At 35.6% G+C, this 16084-nt stretch overlaps 4 protein-coding genes across 4 annotated transcripts in view; 2 read left to right on the forward strand and 2 right to left on the reverse strand.

Moving 5' to 3' along the window:
* Window positions 1-484: 484 nt before the first annotated feature.
* On the forward strand, window positions 485-2684 carry LOC118744819 (G-patch domain and KOW motifs-containing protein). The gene is made up of 3 exons (XM_036478179.1): window positions 485-765; window positions 825-1546; window positions 1605-2684. The coding sequence occupies exons 1-3, from the start codon at window positions 623-625 to the stop codon at window positions 2381-2383; spliced, it is 1644 nt and encodes a 547-aa protein (XP_036334072.1). The 5' UTR covers window positions 485-622; the 3' UTR covers window positions 2384-2684.
* On the reverse strand, window positions 2536-4846 carry LOC118744824 (ARL-6-interacting protein 1 homolog). Its single transcript, XM_036478190.1, has 3 exons — window positions 4628-4846; window positions 4068-4439; window positions 2536-3987 (listed from the first exon to the last, which is right to left on the reverse strand). Exons 1-3 carry the CDS (start codon window positions 4640-4642, stop codon window positions 3775-3777), a joined length of 600 nt encoding a protein of 199 aa, XP_036334083.1. The 5' UTR covers window positions 4643-4846; the 3' UTR covers window positions 2536-3774.
* Window positions 4847-13023: 8177 nt separating this feature from the next.
* On the reverse strand, window positions 13024-15429 carry LOC118744834 (inhibitor of growth protein 1). Its single transcript, XM_036478202.1, has 4 exons — window positions 15052-15429; window positions 14588-14950; window positions 13984-14525; window positions 13024-13912 (listed from the first exon to the last, which is right to left on the reverse strand). Exons 1-4 carry the CDS (start codon window positions 15188-15190, stop codon window positions 13706-13708), a joined length of 1251 nt encoding a protein of 416 aa, XP_036334095.1. The 5' UTR covers window positions 15191-15429; the 3' UTR covers window positions 13024-13705.
* Window positions 15430-15666: 237 nt separating this feature from the next.
* Window positions 15667-16084, forward strand: part of LOC118744843 (microtubule-associated protein Jupiter) — a 401717-nt gene continuing 401299 nt past the window's right edge. Inside the window, exon 1 of the mRNA XM_036478230.1 lies at window positions 15667-16051. Within this exon, the coding sequence (XP_036334123.1) occupies window positions 15996-16051 (56 nt within the window). The 5' untranslated portion in view covers window positions 15667-15995. The remainder of the gene's footprint in view (window positions 16052-16084) is intronic.

Genomic DNA, 16084 nt, shown 5'->3' on the forward strand with positions numbered 1-16084 from the left:
ACTTATTTCGGGTTATTACAAGAAAATGCGCGATCTAAATTAAAATCTTTCAACTTACCCGTGTAGTTAAAAGATTGAGCTTTAATTTAAAACACAGATTTGAAACTTCCGCGCACTAATTTATTAACAACTTTATACTGGATAATAATAAAGCAACATCGCAAAAAATATAGAAAAAAGGTTTTTTCTTAACAGCGGTCGTCCCTCGGCAGGCAATGGCAAACCTCCGAGTGTATTTCTGCCATGAAAAACAGCTTCTCATAAAAATACAATCGCCGTTCGGAGTCGGCGTAAAACTGTAGGTCCCTCCGCTTTGTGTGACAACATCAAGGCGCACGCCACAAACCGGAGGAGAAGCTCGGCCAAACACTAACATATGTGTAAGCGCCAATCTATTATTATTATTATTATACTGGATAATTTTTACATGAATAGGGCTATTGCCAGCAGAGATAATCGATTGGAAGTGGTAAAAAATTTCGATTGCAATAGAAATAAAAAAATTTCGATATCGCTATCGACATTTTGGCAACTTTACAGCAACGTTTCACTGTGAAGATCAGCTGATTGTATGCAATTGTTTATAAACGCAAATTAATTGTTGGAAGAAACTTAATAAAACATGGACATCAAGAAAATATCTTTCGGATTTAGTAAAACCGCAAAGAAATGCAATTTGCTGTCAACAAGCAAAGGAAAAGAAAAAGAAGAACCCAAAGTGGAACTCATAAAATGTTTGGAGGGCCATGAAATAAAACTATTCGAGTAAGTAATCACTTCCCAATATAAATGTTATATGCATAAGAAACTCCACATCTTTACAGAGAGAAGAAGGAGGAGCCTCCTATGGTGATTCCATTGAAGGAGGACACTAAAACTTCAGCGGCACTTGCAAGTTTGATAAAAAGACGAGCTGTTTTGCTGGGCGAATCAGATGAACCGCCTCCTAATGAACCGATAAGCAAAGTGATCACAGAAACTAATTGCACAAGTGGAAAGGTGATCAACGAGAGTTTAGAGGAAAGAGCTGCTCGTGAGTTACTTGCTTCAGTACAAGGTAACGACGACGGACCCGTTGATAAAAATCTTGTACTACCTACTTTAAAAGCAGACGAGTTGCCACTTGAAGGCGCCAAACAATCGTCTATAGATGATTATGAAAATGTGCCCATAGAAAAATTTGGAAAAGCTATGTTACGCGGCATGGGCTGGGTTGAGCCCATTCAAAAAAAGGGTGTTCCACCAGAAGATGAAATGCCATTTGTGCGTCCAAAGGGAATGGGGTTAGGTGCTGATAAAGCACTCAAAAAACAGCCCTTATTAGTTGCACCAGAGAAAAATGAAGTGCTAGAAATCAAAAAACAAGCATTCGTGCGTATATTGGGTGGAAAACATAAAGATATGTACGGGCAAATAGAAGGATTCGATGATCATGCGGCACGTGTGATTGTCAAAATGGCTATAGGCGGCAATAAAGAAGCGTTTAACGAGTTTTTATGTCAACCAGTAGCGAAGAAGGAATACGCTCAGTACGGAAAATGCATAAGTATGCGATAAGATAATCCAAATAAGGGATGAGAAACTAACACCAAATTCATTTTCAGATACAGCAAAATATGAAGAGTATAAAAAGATGGAGAATGAACATGGACAAATTATTATTAAGCAAGAAGATACTGAAAAGAAACCAAGACCAGTAAAAGAAGTTCGAAAAGTGGAGGATGAATACCAAAGGGGTGATGATGACAAACGCAAGGCAGATAATAAAGCCAGAGATAGACGTGATGAAAGGCGAAAAACTGAGGAAAAGCAACGACCTGAGCATCGAAGTAAATCCCGTCACCATGGAACCGAAGATCATTCCTATAATGGCAACCGAGATGATGACGACCGACGGTGTGACGATTATAGGAGCAGCAACTCGCGACGTTATGCACTTGAGCAGCACGACGTCTCCAGTCGGCGAAACCGTTATGACGAACGACGCAATGAGCGCGATCAATCCAAACGTAGATCCAGGCAACGCAACAATCGAACAGAGATAGAAAGTGCACCGTCAGCCAGTGGCAGCAGCAGCAGACGTCAACAGTATACCGATGACACAAGTGCCTCTTCAGGCACAGATAGCGATTCTGACTCGGCGTATGAGCGCAAGGCCAAAAAGAAGTCGAGTCACAAATCAAAGGCTAAAAAGAAAAGCAGTAAAAAGTCGAAACGCAAGCACAGACACAGAACGAGCGACACTGAGACCTCATCAGGCAGTGATACTGAGAGAGAGGAAGACTCATATCGACGGGAAAAGAAACAACATAAAAAGAAGACAAAGAAAAGCAAGAAGCCACGTTCAAGGTCCCGTTCACATGATCGCAGCAGCAGAAGATGACTTATGAAATGTTGATTGAATTCAATATGTAATTTGATTTGTGATTAAGCTGAACTCTTTCGAATTTCACATCAAAATGAAACTTGTTTATTCGCAAATATTTGTAATATGTATCGATCATTGTAATTCTACAAATGTAAACACGTAAATACTAATGTTTTAAATATTATATATTTAATATTTTTAGATAATCGTGTTCATATTTAAATATGTATTTCGCCAGTACGAAAATGCTTATCTTTACTTTAGGGTTCAAATACTTAATTTCTTTCATAATTAATAAATCACAATTAAAACGAGATTGTTCGAATGTAGGTTATATAGAATGAAGGAATTATGACGATAAAGCTTATAAAAGTATAATGCTTATGATTTTGATGAGTCGATTACGGATGGTAACCGAACTTCAGTTGCGCTGAAATTGTATTACAGACGTCAACTGGACACCGAAAGCTGGCAATTGAATTTTTGTGCTTGCGGTGACAGTAAATTTATTCATTTTTCCAGCTTATTTACACTCAAGTCTTGATTGCTGGTACTTCAATATTCTATTATCTCAAAATATATAGCATTTAATTTTAGTTGCTATTCATATTATACATTTTCATTTCAGTGGTGTTGCCCATCGGCAACCCAACTGTAGTTGCGCTGCTATCCATAATCGAGTTGCGAAATGATAAAGGTAGGTATTCCAAATTTACGTACGATATACGCATAGATTGCAAATATCTGATCAGATTTTCTTAAGAGGCAAATGAATACTACCATCGATGATTGTTTAATGGCACTAAGCTTTTTATGGCATCATTATATTAAGACAAATTTTAAATTTTCGTAAAACTGTATGAAATGACTATTTCTGATTGATGAAGTATTTCGCTTTTTTTATAACTAGATTGTTTACTTTTTTGGTGATCTGCTTGAATATGTATTGTTTGGTTTGTTGAATTAATGTTTTAGATAAAGCTTATACGCTAAAAATCTATATAGTTGAAATTCAAACTTTCTATACAGAGTATTGTTTTAATATCTATGTATTTCTTAAATTTCTGCAATTCGCCTGTAATTTATTTAGATTTTTTGATATTTCATGATTTCGACAATTCAGTTTGCTTTGGTCGTATGTTTCTTTCATTACAGGATAATGCCAGCAATATTATGTAAAGTGCAATGGCATATTACCATTAACAGCATTTCCAATATATGAAAAAGTTTAATTATAAATCATATAATGAACCTTTGATGACTAAAAATTTATTTCTAACATGAATAAATAAAAATGTTAAAAATGTCTTGCATTCAGCATAAGCTGTGATTTTTTAAAAAAGGACTTCCCGACACGTGCAAAGTTAAGTTCGCTTTCGCTAAATTCTCCGTGTCCGACCAACTCTTTAGTCAGTTTTCTTATTTTTTTCACGAAGCTGCTGTAGTTTCGAGTTCACGGCACACCCAAAGTAATCCTTGATTTTATAGAAAACGCCTTTTTCTTGTACGCCCGGATACAAAGCCAACACCATGGTGATCAAATACATGAGAAGTAGATTATTTATTATGGTGCCAATCCAAGCAAGTGTCAAGAGTGCAACGCTCATAATAGTGACAAACTGCAAATATAAATTGTACAGTAGGTATTCTCAATGAGTATTTAAAGGCTTAAGGAATTTTGAAAGCTCTATACACTCACCAAAGTCGACTTGCGCTCCTTAGCCGAAAAAAGGTATTCATACCACCCGCTTAGTGTTGATTTCAGATTACACAACTGCGTACAGACACGCTCAAATTGTTCTTCTTGGCTCCCATTCCAATTATCTGGGCTGAAGAGAAAACGCGATACAGATGGATAAAGGAAATCTATTGCCAACGCAAATAAACCCGCTAAGGCTAGAGTTGTCACCGTAGACATATCCAATGCCCACAGCAGCAAGTAGAATGTCGAAATAGCGGCAGCTATAATTGCTGGGTAAAAATTCTTTTCCCAACTCAACACCGAATCCAGTTGTACGATGAGATTACGCCACGGTTCCATGTCGTGCTTCAATTTATTGTAGGCGCGCTTCTGCGAATCCATTGAGAAAATTATACCGAATTGATCCAAAAGGGTCACAAAATATTAAATTGATATTGCAGTAAAATATATAGAAAACAAAATAATTTTTCAATATACATATACATACATACATACATATATTAAATGTCATTGTTAAAATTGCTGCCTGGAAAAATTTGGAAAATTCAATAGCTTACCTGTTCAACAGACATTTCTCTTGTAAAAATTGTGTATTGTTTGGAATGTCCAGATGCGATTACGTGAATTAAATGCTATACTTTTTCTACTTTTGATAAATCAATAAGCTCTTAAGCTGGAAAACACGGACAATATACCCTCTTGGCACTTTTCTGATCTATGCGATTTCTTTTTGGCGATTATACTGCGCTGTGATTTTTCAGCTACGCTTTGTGCGTCTCCCCCATGATTCAATTATTAAAGGTTTTGTAAGTAGCTTTTTTCTAAAATTTGGCACTCCCACCCACAGGGATGGTTTTTGGAAGCAGAAGAAAAAGGGGAAGAATTCAATCACACTTCCTAAAATGGGAGCTAAATTCTATAAAAACGTGTGGATAATAGTGAATGGTGGTATTTTAAAACAAAAACGAATTTGATTTAATTATTTAATTTAAACAAGCTTAGTTACATCGAATATAACCCCCTATTGTTATTAAAAATAAATATTTCTATGTTTATACCAAACTTGCGTACGTCAGATGGCGCATAACTCGAGAATGGATGGTCCACTTTCAGCTTTTTTTTGTTGTATTTGTTTGCCAGTTGATGGACATGAAGAAGCTATTTGTTTGCGGAAAATATGCAATATTTATTAAACAAAAAAACGGCAAATAAAAAAATTTGGAGCTTACGTTTCTTTCGCGGTTATGGCTCGATTGTTTCGAATTCTTTGATGTCGCACTTTTTATGTTCTGGGGAAAATATTCAACACTGGCTTGCACAGCCGCAGTTGGCGATTGGTGCCGGACGAACTCAGAGCACGCAGCTACTGAACGACTGAGATAGGGAACGTGATCTACATCGTCAAATGAGAAGTGGCGTAATGGGGCTTTCGCACGAGGCGATTTTTCAGGCAACTTTTGCGTTCAACTCCCGCCGGGTTGCACGAAAAAAAATTTGAATGACTAAAAATATCAAAATATAAAAAAATATTAAAATATTCGCCATAAAAAGGCGTTTGTATTGTTCAATTTTGCATTCTACTTTCAGCTAATCGCTTTCAATAAAGTTGGTCGCCAGCCAACATTCGCCTCGTGCGTACACCTTTTAAGTGTGCAATTACATCGCGCCATTGACTAAACCGAGCTGTCGTGTGACGATTGGGCCTATGGATGCGGTTTGGCAATGTTATATTGCGTCAAAATCTCATTCGGAGACACCAGGATTGTGTCGTGGAGTACAATACCTAAATACCTTCGTTGGCTCATTGAACGCTTTACTTTACAGCGACTTGGCAGAATCAAGAGGTCTCCACGAATATCGACAAATACATTTCGGCATTTAAGGGAATTTCGTTTCTTAACATTGAATTTCTGTAGTCCAACGATTCTCACCCATTTTGTCTTGTTGGCGCCAGCGAATGCAGAACAAACATTTCTTCAAATTTAAAAAGTAAAAATTTCACTACTATCAATTTAAAAATGTTCTTAAAACTTGCAAAGAAATTTGGAAAAGAAATATCACTGTTTTTGTTTTTAGGAGTAGGGTGGGAGTGTCATTGATAAAATTAGAGCGAGAGAAAGTTTTTCTTACAAAACCTTTCATTATTGAATCATGCGTCTCCCCTACCTATTGTTTTTTACGCTTTTGTTGCTTTTCAAGAACCGTTCTCTTTCAAAAGGGAGTGACAGAGATGTTTCAGCGACCGATTAATGTTGCCAATCTCTAGGTTTGTTCGTCGAAAATCCAGCAAGAATTTTTCAACACTCAAAATATTAGAGATTATTACTATTTTAACAGAGTCACAAAACTTAATTTCAAAAAAAAAGCAATTGCTTGGTTTTTATGCATACGGCTTAACATTTCCGGTAGGAAGCAAAAGGTCAGTATGTATAAATAAAAAGCTTTATCAGGGGAAAGTGTTATATTTTCAAATTGCAAATAAATAAAAAATACATCGTAAAATGTTGCCGTTTATTGCTTGTGATCTGATGACGGATTCAATTTATAGGTCTTTGCAAACAAAGAATACAAATTGCGCCAAATTTAGTAAATCCATTACAGTTATGTTTGTTAACATTTTGACATGTAAAAACTAGGGAGATGTTTCATATAAGCAAGGTGTTGAATACTGCCGTACTGTTGTATGTCATAAACTTTAAACGGCTAAAACTTAGTCTGTTCCAATAGCAGTCCGGTTTACAGGATTTAGTCAGAACTTACAGGAAGTCGTTCCTATTGACATAAAACCTGTAAGTGGGAACATATTTGAGAGAGTAACTGAGCAACTGTTTCTAGTCAGAAGTTACAGGATTTAGTCACGATTGAGAGAATACAAAGGTTGCGCCGATCTCGGACCGCTATTCCTCTCTTAACGAATTTGACAGAATCGTTGTTTGCATGACGTCACACTGGTGCAACTTGTTTACGTTTTCCTTGCAACATTTTTTCTTCTTCTTCCATTCTTGCTCACGTTTTAGCATTTCTCTCTCGCAATTGCACCAGTGTGACGTCACACAAAAGTTATTCTCAAAAATCCTCTCTGATCGGCACAATCTTGTATTCTATCATTCTTGGGATTTAGTCCGGAGTTTCTTTTCCTGTAAGTTCATGAAAAGTGTCAAACGATCAGCTGATTTGCATGTGCAAGCAAAAACAAACAGCGGTGAAAGCAAAGTACCTTATATTTGTAAAAAAATGGAAGTAAACAACGAAATGTTTGAATATGTATAGATTTTAATAACTATTTAGTGATATTTCAGCTAAATCAGTGTTGTACAAATGACATGAAAACAAACCGACTGACGTTTTTACAGGAAATAGTGCTTTTTGCGTTCCTATGCACTTCTGCATCTGTTCTCCTTTTACTCTCATTTGAGAGAGTAAAATTGTAGTTTGACAGTTCCACAGGTTTTAGTCCGAAGTTCAAAGGAACAGACTAACTGTATTTAAGGAATTCGCTAGCTAACATGAAAGTTTTATTATGAAATTTCACACAATTGTTGGTGGTCTAAATGGCGCTTACGACAATCTTTAGTCTGTTCCAATAGCAGTCCGGTTTACAGGATTTAGTCAGAACTTACAGGAAGTCGTTCCTATTGACATAAAACCTGTAAGTGGGAACACATTTGAGAGAGTAACTGAGCAACTGTTCCTAGTCAGAAGTTACTGGATTTAGTCCGGAGTTTTGTTTCCTGTAAGTTCATGAAAAGTGTCAAACGATCAGCTGATTTACATGTGCAAACAAAAACAGAAGGCAGTGAAAGCAAAGAACCTTATATTTGTTAAAAAATTTAAGTAAACAACGAAATATTTGAATATGTATAGATTTTAATAATTATTTAGTGATATTTCAGCCAAATCAGTGTAGTACCAATGACATGTAAACAACCCGTTGACGTTTTTACAAGAAATAGGCTTTTTGCGTTCCTGTGCACTTCGGCATCTGTTCTCCTTTTACTCTCAGTTGAGAGAGTAAAATTGTAGTTTGACAGTTCCACAGGTTTTAGTCCGAAGTTCAAAGGAACAGACTACTTTTATCCAGACGACGATCTATTGCAGGCAATTCGATAGTTTGACAGCCATATTTTCATTTGAAGGAAAGCGTGATGGTGGTAACATCGATGAAATTTTGATATTAAATCAAAATAAAATCTGTTCTCTATTGGAGTATTTATGTTTACGTATTAGGAAACTATTCAGCAAGTTTTTTAATGATTTAAATGTTTTTAAACACCAAAATTGAAAGAATGTTGTCTGGTGGCGTAATGCTGCAAATGCTTATTTCAAGACATCAAAGTGCCCACACGTAAAAGCTTGCAATTATATTGCTCGTCAAAATGACTGTTGGTAGGCCATCGGTGTTTGCCTGTGGAGTTCTGCGGTTAACCGGCCGTCTTCACGTGCTGGAAAATTTAGTTTAGTATTTTCTATATACTTATTTGTAAATGAAAAATAATTTTTAACTTAAATATCGATATTGCGGGTAAAGTATCGATGTCTTCCATATATCGATCTTGGAATATCGATTCAAAAAATCTATTATCGTGCCATGAAATATCGATATTCAGAATAATCGATACGATATCGAACATTCCTAGTTGGATCAATATCTTTTTACAGGGCTTTTATCAACATGCAATGTTGTATGTTCAGACCACCATACTATAAATATAGGAAAATTATTTATGGCAAATCTAGTCTAGATATCAACCTCGTCGTAGGTATCATATCAAAGACATACAATTAGAAAAACACTAGAGATAGATGTCGCCTCGCCAGAAGAAGTTAAAAATATGCACTACATACGCTACAGCGGAAATGGACGACACGCCATTTCTTTAAATGAAATTAATTGCTGCTATATGTACATATGTAGGCATATACTAAATGTGAGCAAACATTTTGCTTGCATAGTCTTCTGTTCTCTTTTCACTGCAAGTTGAATTATTTTAGTATCTATTCCAAAATTTTATACAAACAAGACTAAAAAGTAAAAAATATATTTAAAAAAAAATTTTTAATGTACCACGCTTTTATAAATGGACTAAAAAGTAAAAAACAATATTTCCCAGTCCCATAGAATTTGTTTTGATAACTATTGATTTTGAAATTTTAGCAAAAGTCATTATAAACAATTTATGAGATTGAAAATGAAAAGCGTGGGGCGCATGTAATAGGCCTGATTTGAAATTGAAGAGTAATATATGTATGTATGTGGGTATATTAATAACGACCGCTTACAATTGATCTCAAATTTGTACTTTTGCTGTAGAAATTTTAGGTCTATGTTATGTATGTAGTTTGAATATTGTCAATTAAATCTAATGCTTTGTGTTGCATGAGCTCCACGGTTTTCGTTTTCAATCTCATAAATTGTTTATAATGACTTTTGCTAAAATTTCCAAATCAAAAGTTATCAAAACAAATTCTATGGGACTGAGATATATTATTATTTTACAACGCCTTTATCAACTTGCAATGTCGTATGTCCAGACCGCTTTGAATGTTGTATGTCCAGACCACCATTTATACTAGCTGCATTTTTTTTGTAAGCGAGTGACAAAAGAACGCTCAACTCGGGTAAAATTTCTTTTTAGCTACTTAAGCAACCCTGTTGGTTGCTGATTAGTTTAACGGGATTTAGATACAAAAACCAATTTAAATGAGTAATTATGCGAGGTATTTGCGTAATATATATACTCTTTCAAAATATAAGTCACGTATAAAAGGAAGCAAAAATTTCCCTCCCCACTTTTCCCATCAACAATTCACAATAGAGCAGTTTTTTCACTTACCAACACTAGCCTTCAGGTCGCGTATTTTTTAACCGACCTGAGGGTCAATTACCGTTCTGCGTTATCGTGAAATGAAGTGAAAAGTATAAAATTAACACCGAAATAAATGCGGTGTGAAGGTGATATTTTTATCACTTCACGATAACGCAGAACGGGAATTGACCCTCTGGCTGAGCTCGAATAAATAGCCGAGTTTGTGTTGTTGCTTTGCGTGTATTTCGTCATTTAAGCGAGTGTTCTTTTGTAGCTCGGTTGCAAAAGAATGCACCTCCCTGCAAAAATCGCGACTACTCCATGCATGCGTGTAAAGAGTACTCCCTAAGGACCAAGGAGTACTCCAAAATTAACCACAATTCATATAAAAAATATGGTCCAATTAACATTGCGATGTCCTAGGGCAGGACCATATACTCCATCCCTGCATTACATCAGAGTAGCACAAAACTACTCCAACATATTAACAATGGCATTGTTGTTATATTTTTTCGTTTGTACACGCTTTTGTTCTTCACTTCTCAAATGCTTTTTCGAAATTAATAAAAACCAAGACAAAAATTAAAAATTACATGTTGCTTCTGACGGTATTCGAACCCGAACATGCTGCGAGCTAAGAACTAACAGCGAGCATCTCTACACGTTCAGCTACAGCCAGACATGCAAATTTGCTTTCAAATGCTCAACTTCCATCACGTTTCGTTAAAACACGGGCAGTGATCGGATAACAAACAATAAGCTGGCGCAGAGACACGAGTTGGTCCGCTACAGCATGACAGAGGAACACTTTTGTAAGTACTCCAATTTACCACAAATAGACTACATGGTCCAACGATTTTTGCAGGGCTACTATAAATGTAGCAAAGCTATTTATGGAAAATTCTAGATATCAACCTAGTCTAGATATCAACCTCGTTGTAGGCATCATCTCAAGGAGATACAATTAGAAGACTCTAGATGTCGCCCCGCCAGAAGAAGTTAAATATTGCGCCTAAATATATGCACTATTTATATACGTCACAGCGGAAATGGACGACACGCCATTTCTTTAAATGAAATAAACTGCTGCTATACATATGTATGTATGTTTATACTAAATGTGAGCAAACAACATTGTGCTTGCATAGTCTTCTGTTCTCTTTCACTGCAAGTTAAATTATTTTAATATCTATTGCAAAATTTTGTACAGACAAGACTAAAAAGTAGAAAATAAAGAAATAAAATAAAAAACTTTTTAATATACAACGCTTTTATAAATGGACTAAAAAGTAGAAAACAATATTTCCCAGTCCCACAGAATTTGTTTTGATAACTTTGATTTTGAAATTTTAGCAAAATTCATTATAAACAATTAATGAAAGTGAAAATGAAGTACCTATTGAACTTGACATAGTGAAAACCAGCCTTAACGTCCGTCACTATCTTTTTTGACCTTAAAATTCTATCCTCAACGTCAGCAAAGAATGTTTACTTCAAAATAAAATTAGTTAATGGGGTTTTAATGCTTGTTATAATTTTAATGCAATAAATTATTGCAATAGCATTCATTTGAACATTTGAATGTTAATACAAACAAAAAAATCATTAGCATTATTTCTTCGGAATTAGTGCATTGAAATTTTCATTTACATTAAATATCAAAAATTAATGCATTAATCTTTTTCATTTACATTAAAATGCTATGCATTAAAAAATTTAATGCATTTCTCACAACTCTGGTACATACATACATATAGCAGCAATTAATTTCATTTAAAGAAATGGCGTATCGTCCATTTCCGCTGTAGCGAATGTAGTGCAAATTTTTAACTTCTTCTGGCGAGGCGACATCTATCTCTAGAGTTTTTCTAATTGTGTGTCTTTGATATGATACCTACGACGAGGTTGATATCTAGACTAGGTTTGCCATAAATACCTTTGCTATATTTATAGAATGGTGGTCTGGACATACAACATACAGAGTGGCTGCCAAATTGTGGACAAATGACGTTTACGACAAATTTTACTAAATAAAATCCTTCATAAACTCAAAGCTAATTAACATTAAACATTAAAAATTAAATAATTTAAGAATTTTGTGAACTAGTAACATTTTCAGATACTTTGGAGAAATCTATATTCGCGTTTTTGAAAAATTGCATTCCAAACTTCAATCGCGATTTCCACAACCTGCCCAAATCAACATACGACAATCTTTTACCCAGGCGACGATATGTATGTATATGTGACCTGGTCTACGAAAAGGGAGCTTACGTGCGAAAACTAGTTTTCTGTGAAAAAGGTGTTAAAAGTAAGCAACTCGTTTCGTCAGTTTCTCATTATCTCGTTAATTGTTATAATGTAATTGTAATTGTAATTGTATAATGTAATAAATTATATTTTGTCGTATTTTTACTCTTCTTTCTCTACATTTTGTAATTGTAATTGTATAATGTAATAAATTATATTTTGGCGTATTTTTACTCTTCTTTCTCTACATTTTTAGTACACTTCTAAGCAAGTTAGGATTTTCTGCTTTTCACCACGTGAAAAAGCATCTCATCTTCCATCCGAATCAACCAAAAAGTGAAAATTGATTTTTTGACACCTAAGCCCCCTTTCCGTATGTATATATTTTGATCCACGCTTTAGTAGGCGCCGCTTTAGAGAAAACCAATGCCCGTTTCACCAAGGTGTATTAAACAAGGTGTGATTGACAACTCTCTTTTAAGGTACTATTATGCCAAAAAATATAAACAATCGATTCAAAATTCACAAAAAATTTTTTCAATTTGACTTTATAGGATGGTTCTTCTGAGAGCAAATTCAATCACACTTTGTTGAATACATTTTGGTTTCACTCATGAAAATTAAAATTTCTTCAAAATGTAAAAAAAAAAATATTTATTATTTTAAGAAACTTCAGATTTATTTCAAAACAAAATCAACGTCAAAATGTATGTTCTAAATAAAGTACAAACTCAGGCAGGTTCAGCAATTCAATTTCGAGTGAATTTCAACCACATTCAATTTGAATTCAAAGTGACTTTGGTTGAAAATCACTCGGAAGTGAATTTCAGAACCTGCCTGACTATAATTAAGGTCCTATTTTCATATGTTTAAGTAAAAGGGAAAGCTCATTAAAGAAAGAGTTTTTATGCCAGTATCTGACGCATTGCTTAGACATACATGGGTATATGTATATTCTATTAGTATATTGTTTAAATTAAAATAATAAAATCCATTTACCAAAGTAAAATTGAAAGTTTTCCATGTTACAAGTTTACAAGATATTCCTCAATATTTTCTTTTGTGTAATTTTACATTTTCTATGTATAAAATATGTATTTACTGCTTTTACGTACTAGGTCTTTAAATTATTCTAATACAATGTACATTATAAACAAAAACAAGAGGAAACTAAACAATAAATATCAAGCAATATGAGAGCCGTAATCACATTTTGCGTGTTGTTGGTATGACATGAGAAAGCAACGAATCATGTGCAGGCGACCAAACTCTTTTTCGAATTTCAAATAAGGTAAACAATTGTAGCATAATAGGAAATTAAAAAAAAAAAACCAACATATTAAAATATTCAAATTAACAAAAGAAAGCAATATTAATTGCATATATACATTGAATACAATTGATATCAATGCCTGCACGAGACAAAATGAATATTGTAACTAATACAAAAGCTTTTTTCGTTGTTATTATGCAATTGTTTGTATATTGCCATCAAGCGCTTTTGGTGTTTACGGTTCTCTCAGGCCTAACGTTTCACTATTCTTCTAATTTACTGTTGGGGTGACACATGTGGCATGTTTAGGTTTTTTCCTCTTTTTCTTTGTTATACCGTTCCAGCTCTTTGAGGAATTGAGCTTTTGGTTTCATCACATTTGGACGATCACCTCGGCAATTCGGGCAGAACCACTTTCCTTTCGGTTTCAGAACCAGTGAAACGCACGAAAAGTGGAACCACTCGATTGGACACAGGTCGTTATCGCAGAGTATCATTTCGCCAAAAGATATCTATAAATAAAAAGTATATTATGTTTAAAGAGTCTGTGAAACTATTTCATTTCAAAGTTGTTTGTACACACCTGATTGCACACGCAGTATGTGGGTTCATCCGGATCGATGGGATCCGGAGGTGGTGTTTCTTCGCGTACACTCGCCTGTGCTGATGATTGACCGCCGCGTGTCTTTCTTTTCTTTTTCTTGCCAGAATTGTTACCACTACTACCAGCACCAGCACCAGATGTATTTCCGCCGCCTGCGCCGCCACTGCCACCACTGTTTTGATGCTGAGTATTGTGCTTTTTCTGTGCCGCACCACCACCTACTGCCTTTTGTACGGATGAACGTTCATTACCCGCACCTCCACTGTTACTACCGCCGCCTCCTTCATTAGCGGAGTTTGATTCATTTCCACCAAACTCCATATTGCTATTATTGGCTGCTGCACTCTCATTCCGTCTTCGTGAGCGTTTGCTGGCTGAACGTTGATTTTCCACACCTGTTAAAGCAGGAATACCTACGGTGTTCGTGCCATTGGCAGTACCGCTGCCTATCGTGCCATTACTTGCATGGCTAGATCGTTCCGAATTTGGAGTTGAGCCTCCACCGCCACCAGATGAACCGCCTAAAATAAAACTTCGTTTAGTAAAAAGAGCAGTATAATCACACAAGAAGACAATTAGCTACCATTTGCACAATAAGTGTTGTTTTCACGAGTTGGACTAGCTGTCCGCGCTTGTTTTGCTGGTGTAGCTCCGCCGATATCATCGGCCTGCTGTAGTTGGTCTATTCGACTTTGTTGTTGTTGAATTTCTTCTTTAATGTCGAGGTTTTTCTGATCTGTATCAAGTTGCCGTGTTTTATGGTCGATTAGCTCTTGCAATAAGTTCACTATTTGCATTTTTTCATCACCAAGTTCCTGTGCTTGAATGAGACTTTGCTGCATACGCGCTATAGCACGAGCACGTCTTGTACAATTCGCATCGCTGGCGTTATTATTTTGCAGTGAACGCCACAAATCATAGTAGTGATCAACATCACGAAGCAGACCTAGAAGTTTTCAAAATAAATAAGAAAATTTCGCAATCAGATATGTGGGGGCGCCGTCATTGCACAAAAGGTTAGGTTCGCTTAGCCACTAGATTACTTACTCCTGTACTGAACATCTATATCACGTATGCGTGACAAATGCCGCTGCACATCGTCTGGAAGATTCTCCACGGAGTCTATGTAATTATCGACATACGTTGCCGAGTAGAGTAGTGCTTCAGTTGAAACGGGATTCAACATTTTCCTCTTGTGATTCTGCAGCTTTCAGGAACCACATTAACAAAACTTGTTTTGCGAACTTTCTTTGACACCTTAGTTGCAAAACAGCATACGCTAATTTTTCAGTTCACTGTACTGGCAATGGTTAGTTAATTTTATTATATTTTGACAATATTTTAAGGAAAATCTCCAAACTTTTCCTATTTGTAGATGTTTAATGAATCTGTGTGGCGTATTTGTGGAATCTATCAGTGGTCCTCTTTCGTCGACTGTACTAATGTGGAATTTATTATGTGAATTGTACTAGAATTAAAAAAAGTACCACAGCAGAGTTGCATGACCAAAAACTCTTAAATTCCTCAATGCGTGAAGCGAAAATCAATCCACATTTGGTCACTCAAGAAAAAATCGATACTATATACAAGTCGAATTTGCCGATTAAAAAATCGTTTCTTGCTTTTCGGTAATCGTGCTTCGCTAGTCTTTTCGCCGGTTATTTGATTTCATTCACTTTGCGTCTTTTGTACCATCCGGTCATTCGTTTGCCATCGTTCATTCGTCATTTCGCTTTTATCCAGTTTATATTACTAATTTGGTTGCATTGCATTTTGTAGTACCGCTACATTGTAAAGTATTTTGTAGTGTGCAAATTGTGCTTCAAAAAAGTTGTATACTTATAAAAAAGTGTGCTAACCTAAAAAGTGTTGAAAAGGTACCCAAGCGGTTAACTACAAAATTTGATTTGTGAACGTGCGCGCATCTTTCGTACGGTGTAACCGCATCGCGATAACATTTTTAATTCTACATTACTGAAAAACCAAGCAAAATGATTAGTAACAGCAACTTTGCCGGCATCACTGACAACAGCAAGCCCTCTAGCAAGTAAGTAAAATAATTTAGTAAGCAATTATCACT

The sequence above is a fragment of the Rhagoletis pomonella genome, unplaced genomic scaffold, assembly GCF_013731165.1.
Source record: "Rhagoletis pomonella isolate Grant_MI unplaced genomic scaffold, Rhpom_1.0 Rhpom_scaffold_00001, whole genome shotgun sequence".
NCBI lineage: Eukaryota > Metazoa > Arthropoda > Insecta > Diptera > Tephritidae > Rhagoletis > Rhagoletis pomonella.

Bases quoted from the DNA above. Each gene is read 5' to 3' on its own strand.
- LOC118744819 (XM_036478179.1), top strand. From the start codon at position 623: ATGGACATCAAGAAAATATCTTTCGGATTTAGTAAAACCGCAAAGAAA. The intron at 766-824 runs GTAAGTAATCAC...ACATCTTTACAG, and splicing joins CATGAAATAAAACTATTCGA to AGAGAAGAAGGAGGAGCCTC. The intron at 1,547-1,604 runs GTATGCGATAAG...ATTCATTTTCAG, and splicing joins TCAGTACGGAAAATGCATAA to ATACAGCAAAATATGAAGAG.
- LOC118744824 (XM_036478190.1), bottom strand. The intron at 3,988-4,067 runs GTGAGTGTATAG...TTATATTTGCAG, and splicing joins AGGAGCGCAAGTCGACTTTG to TTTGTCACTATTATGAGCGT.
- LOC118744834 (XM_036478202.1), bottom strand. From the start codon at position 15,190: ATGTTGAATCCCGTTTCAACTGAAGCACTACTCTACTCGGCAACGTAT. The intron at 14,951-15,051 runs GTAAGTAATCTA...GAAAACTTCTAG, and splicing joins TATAGATGTTCAGTACAGGA to GTCTGCTTCGTGATGTTGAT. The intron at 14,526-14,587 runs GTAGCTAATTGT...GTTTTATTTTAG, and splicing joins CAACACTTATTGTGCAAATG to GCGGTTCATCTGGTGGCGGT.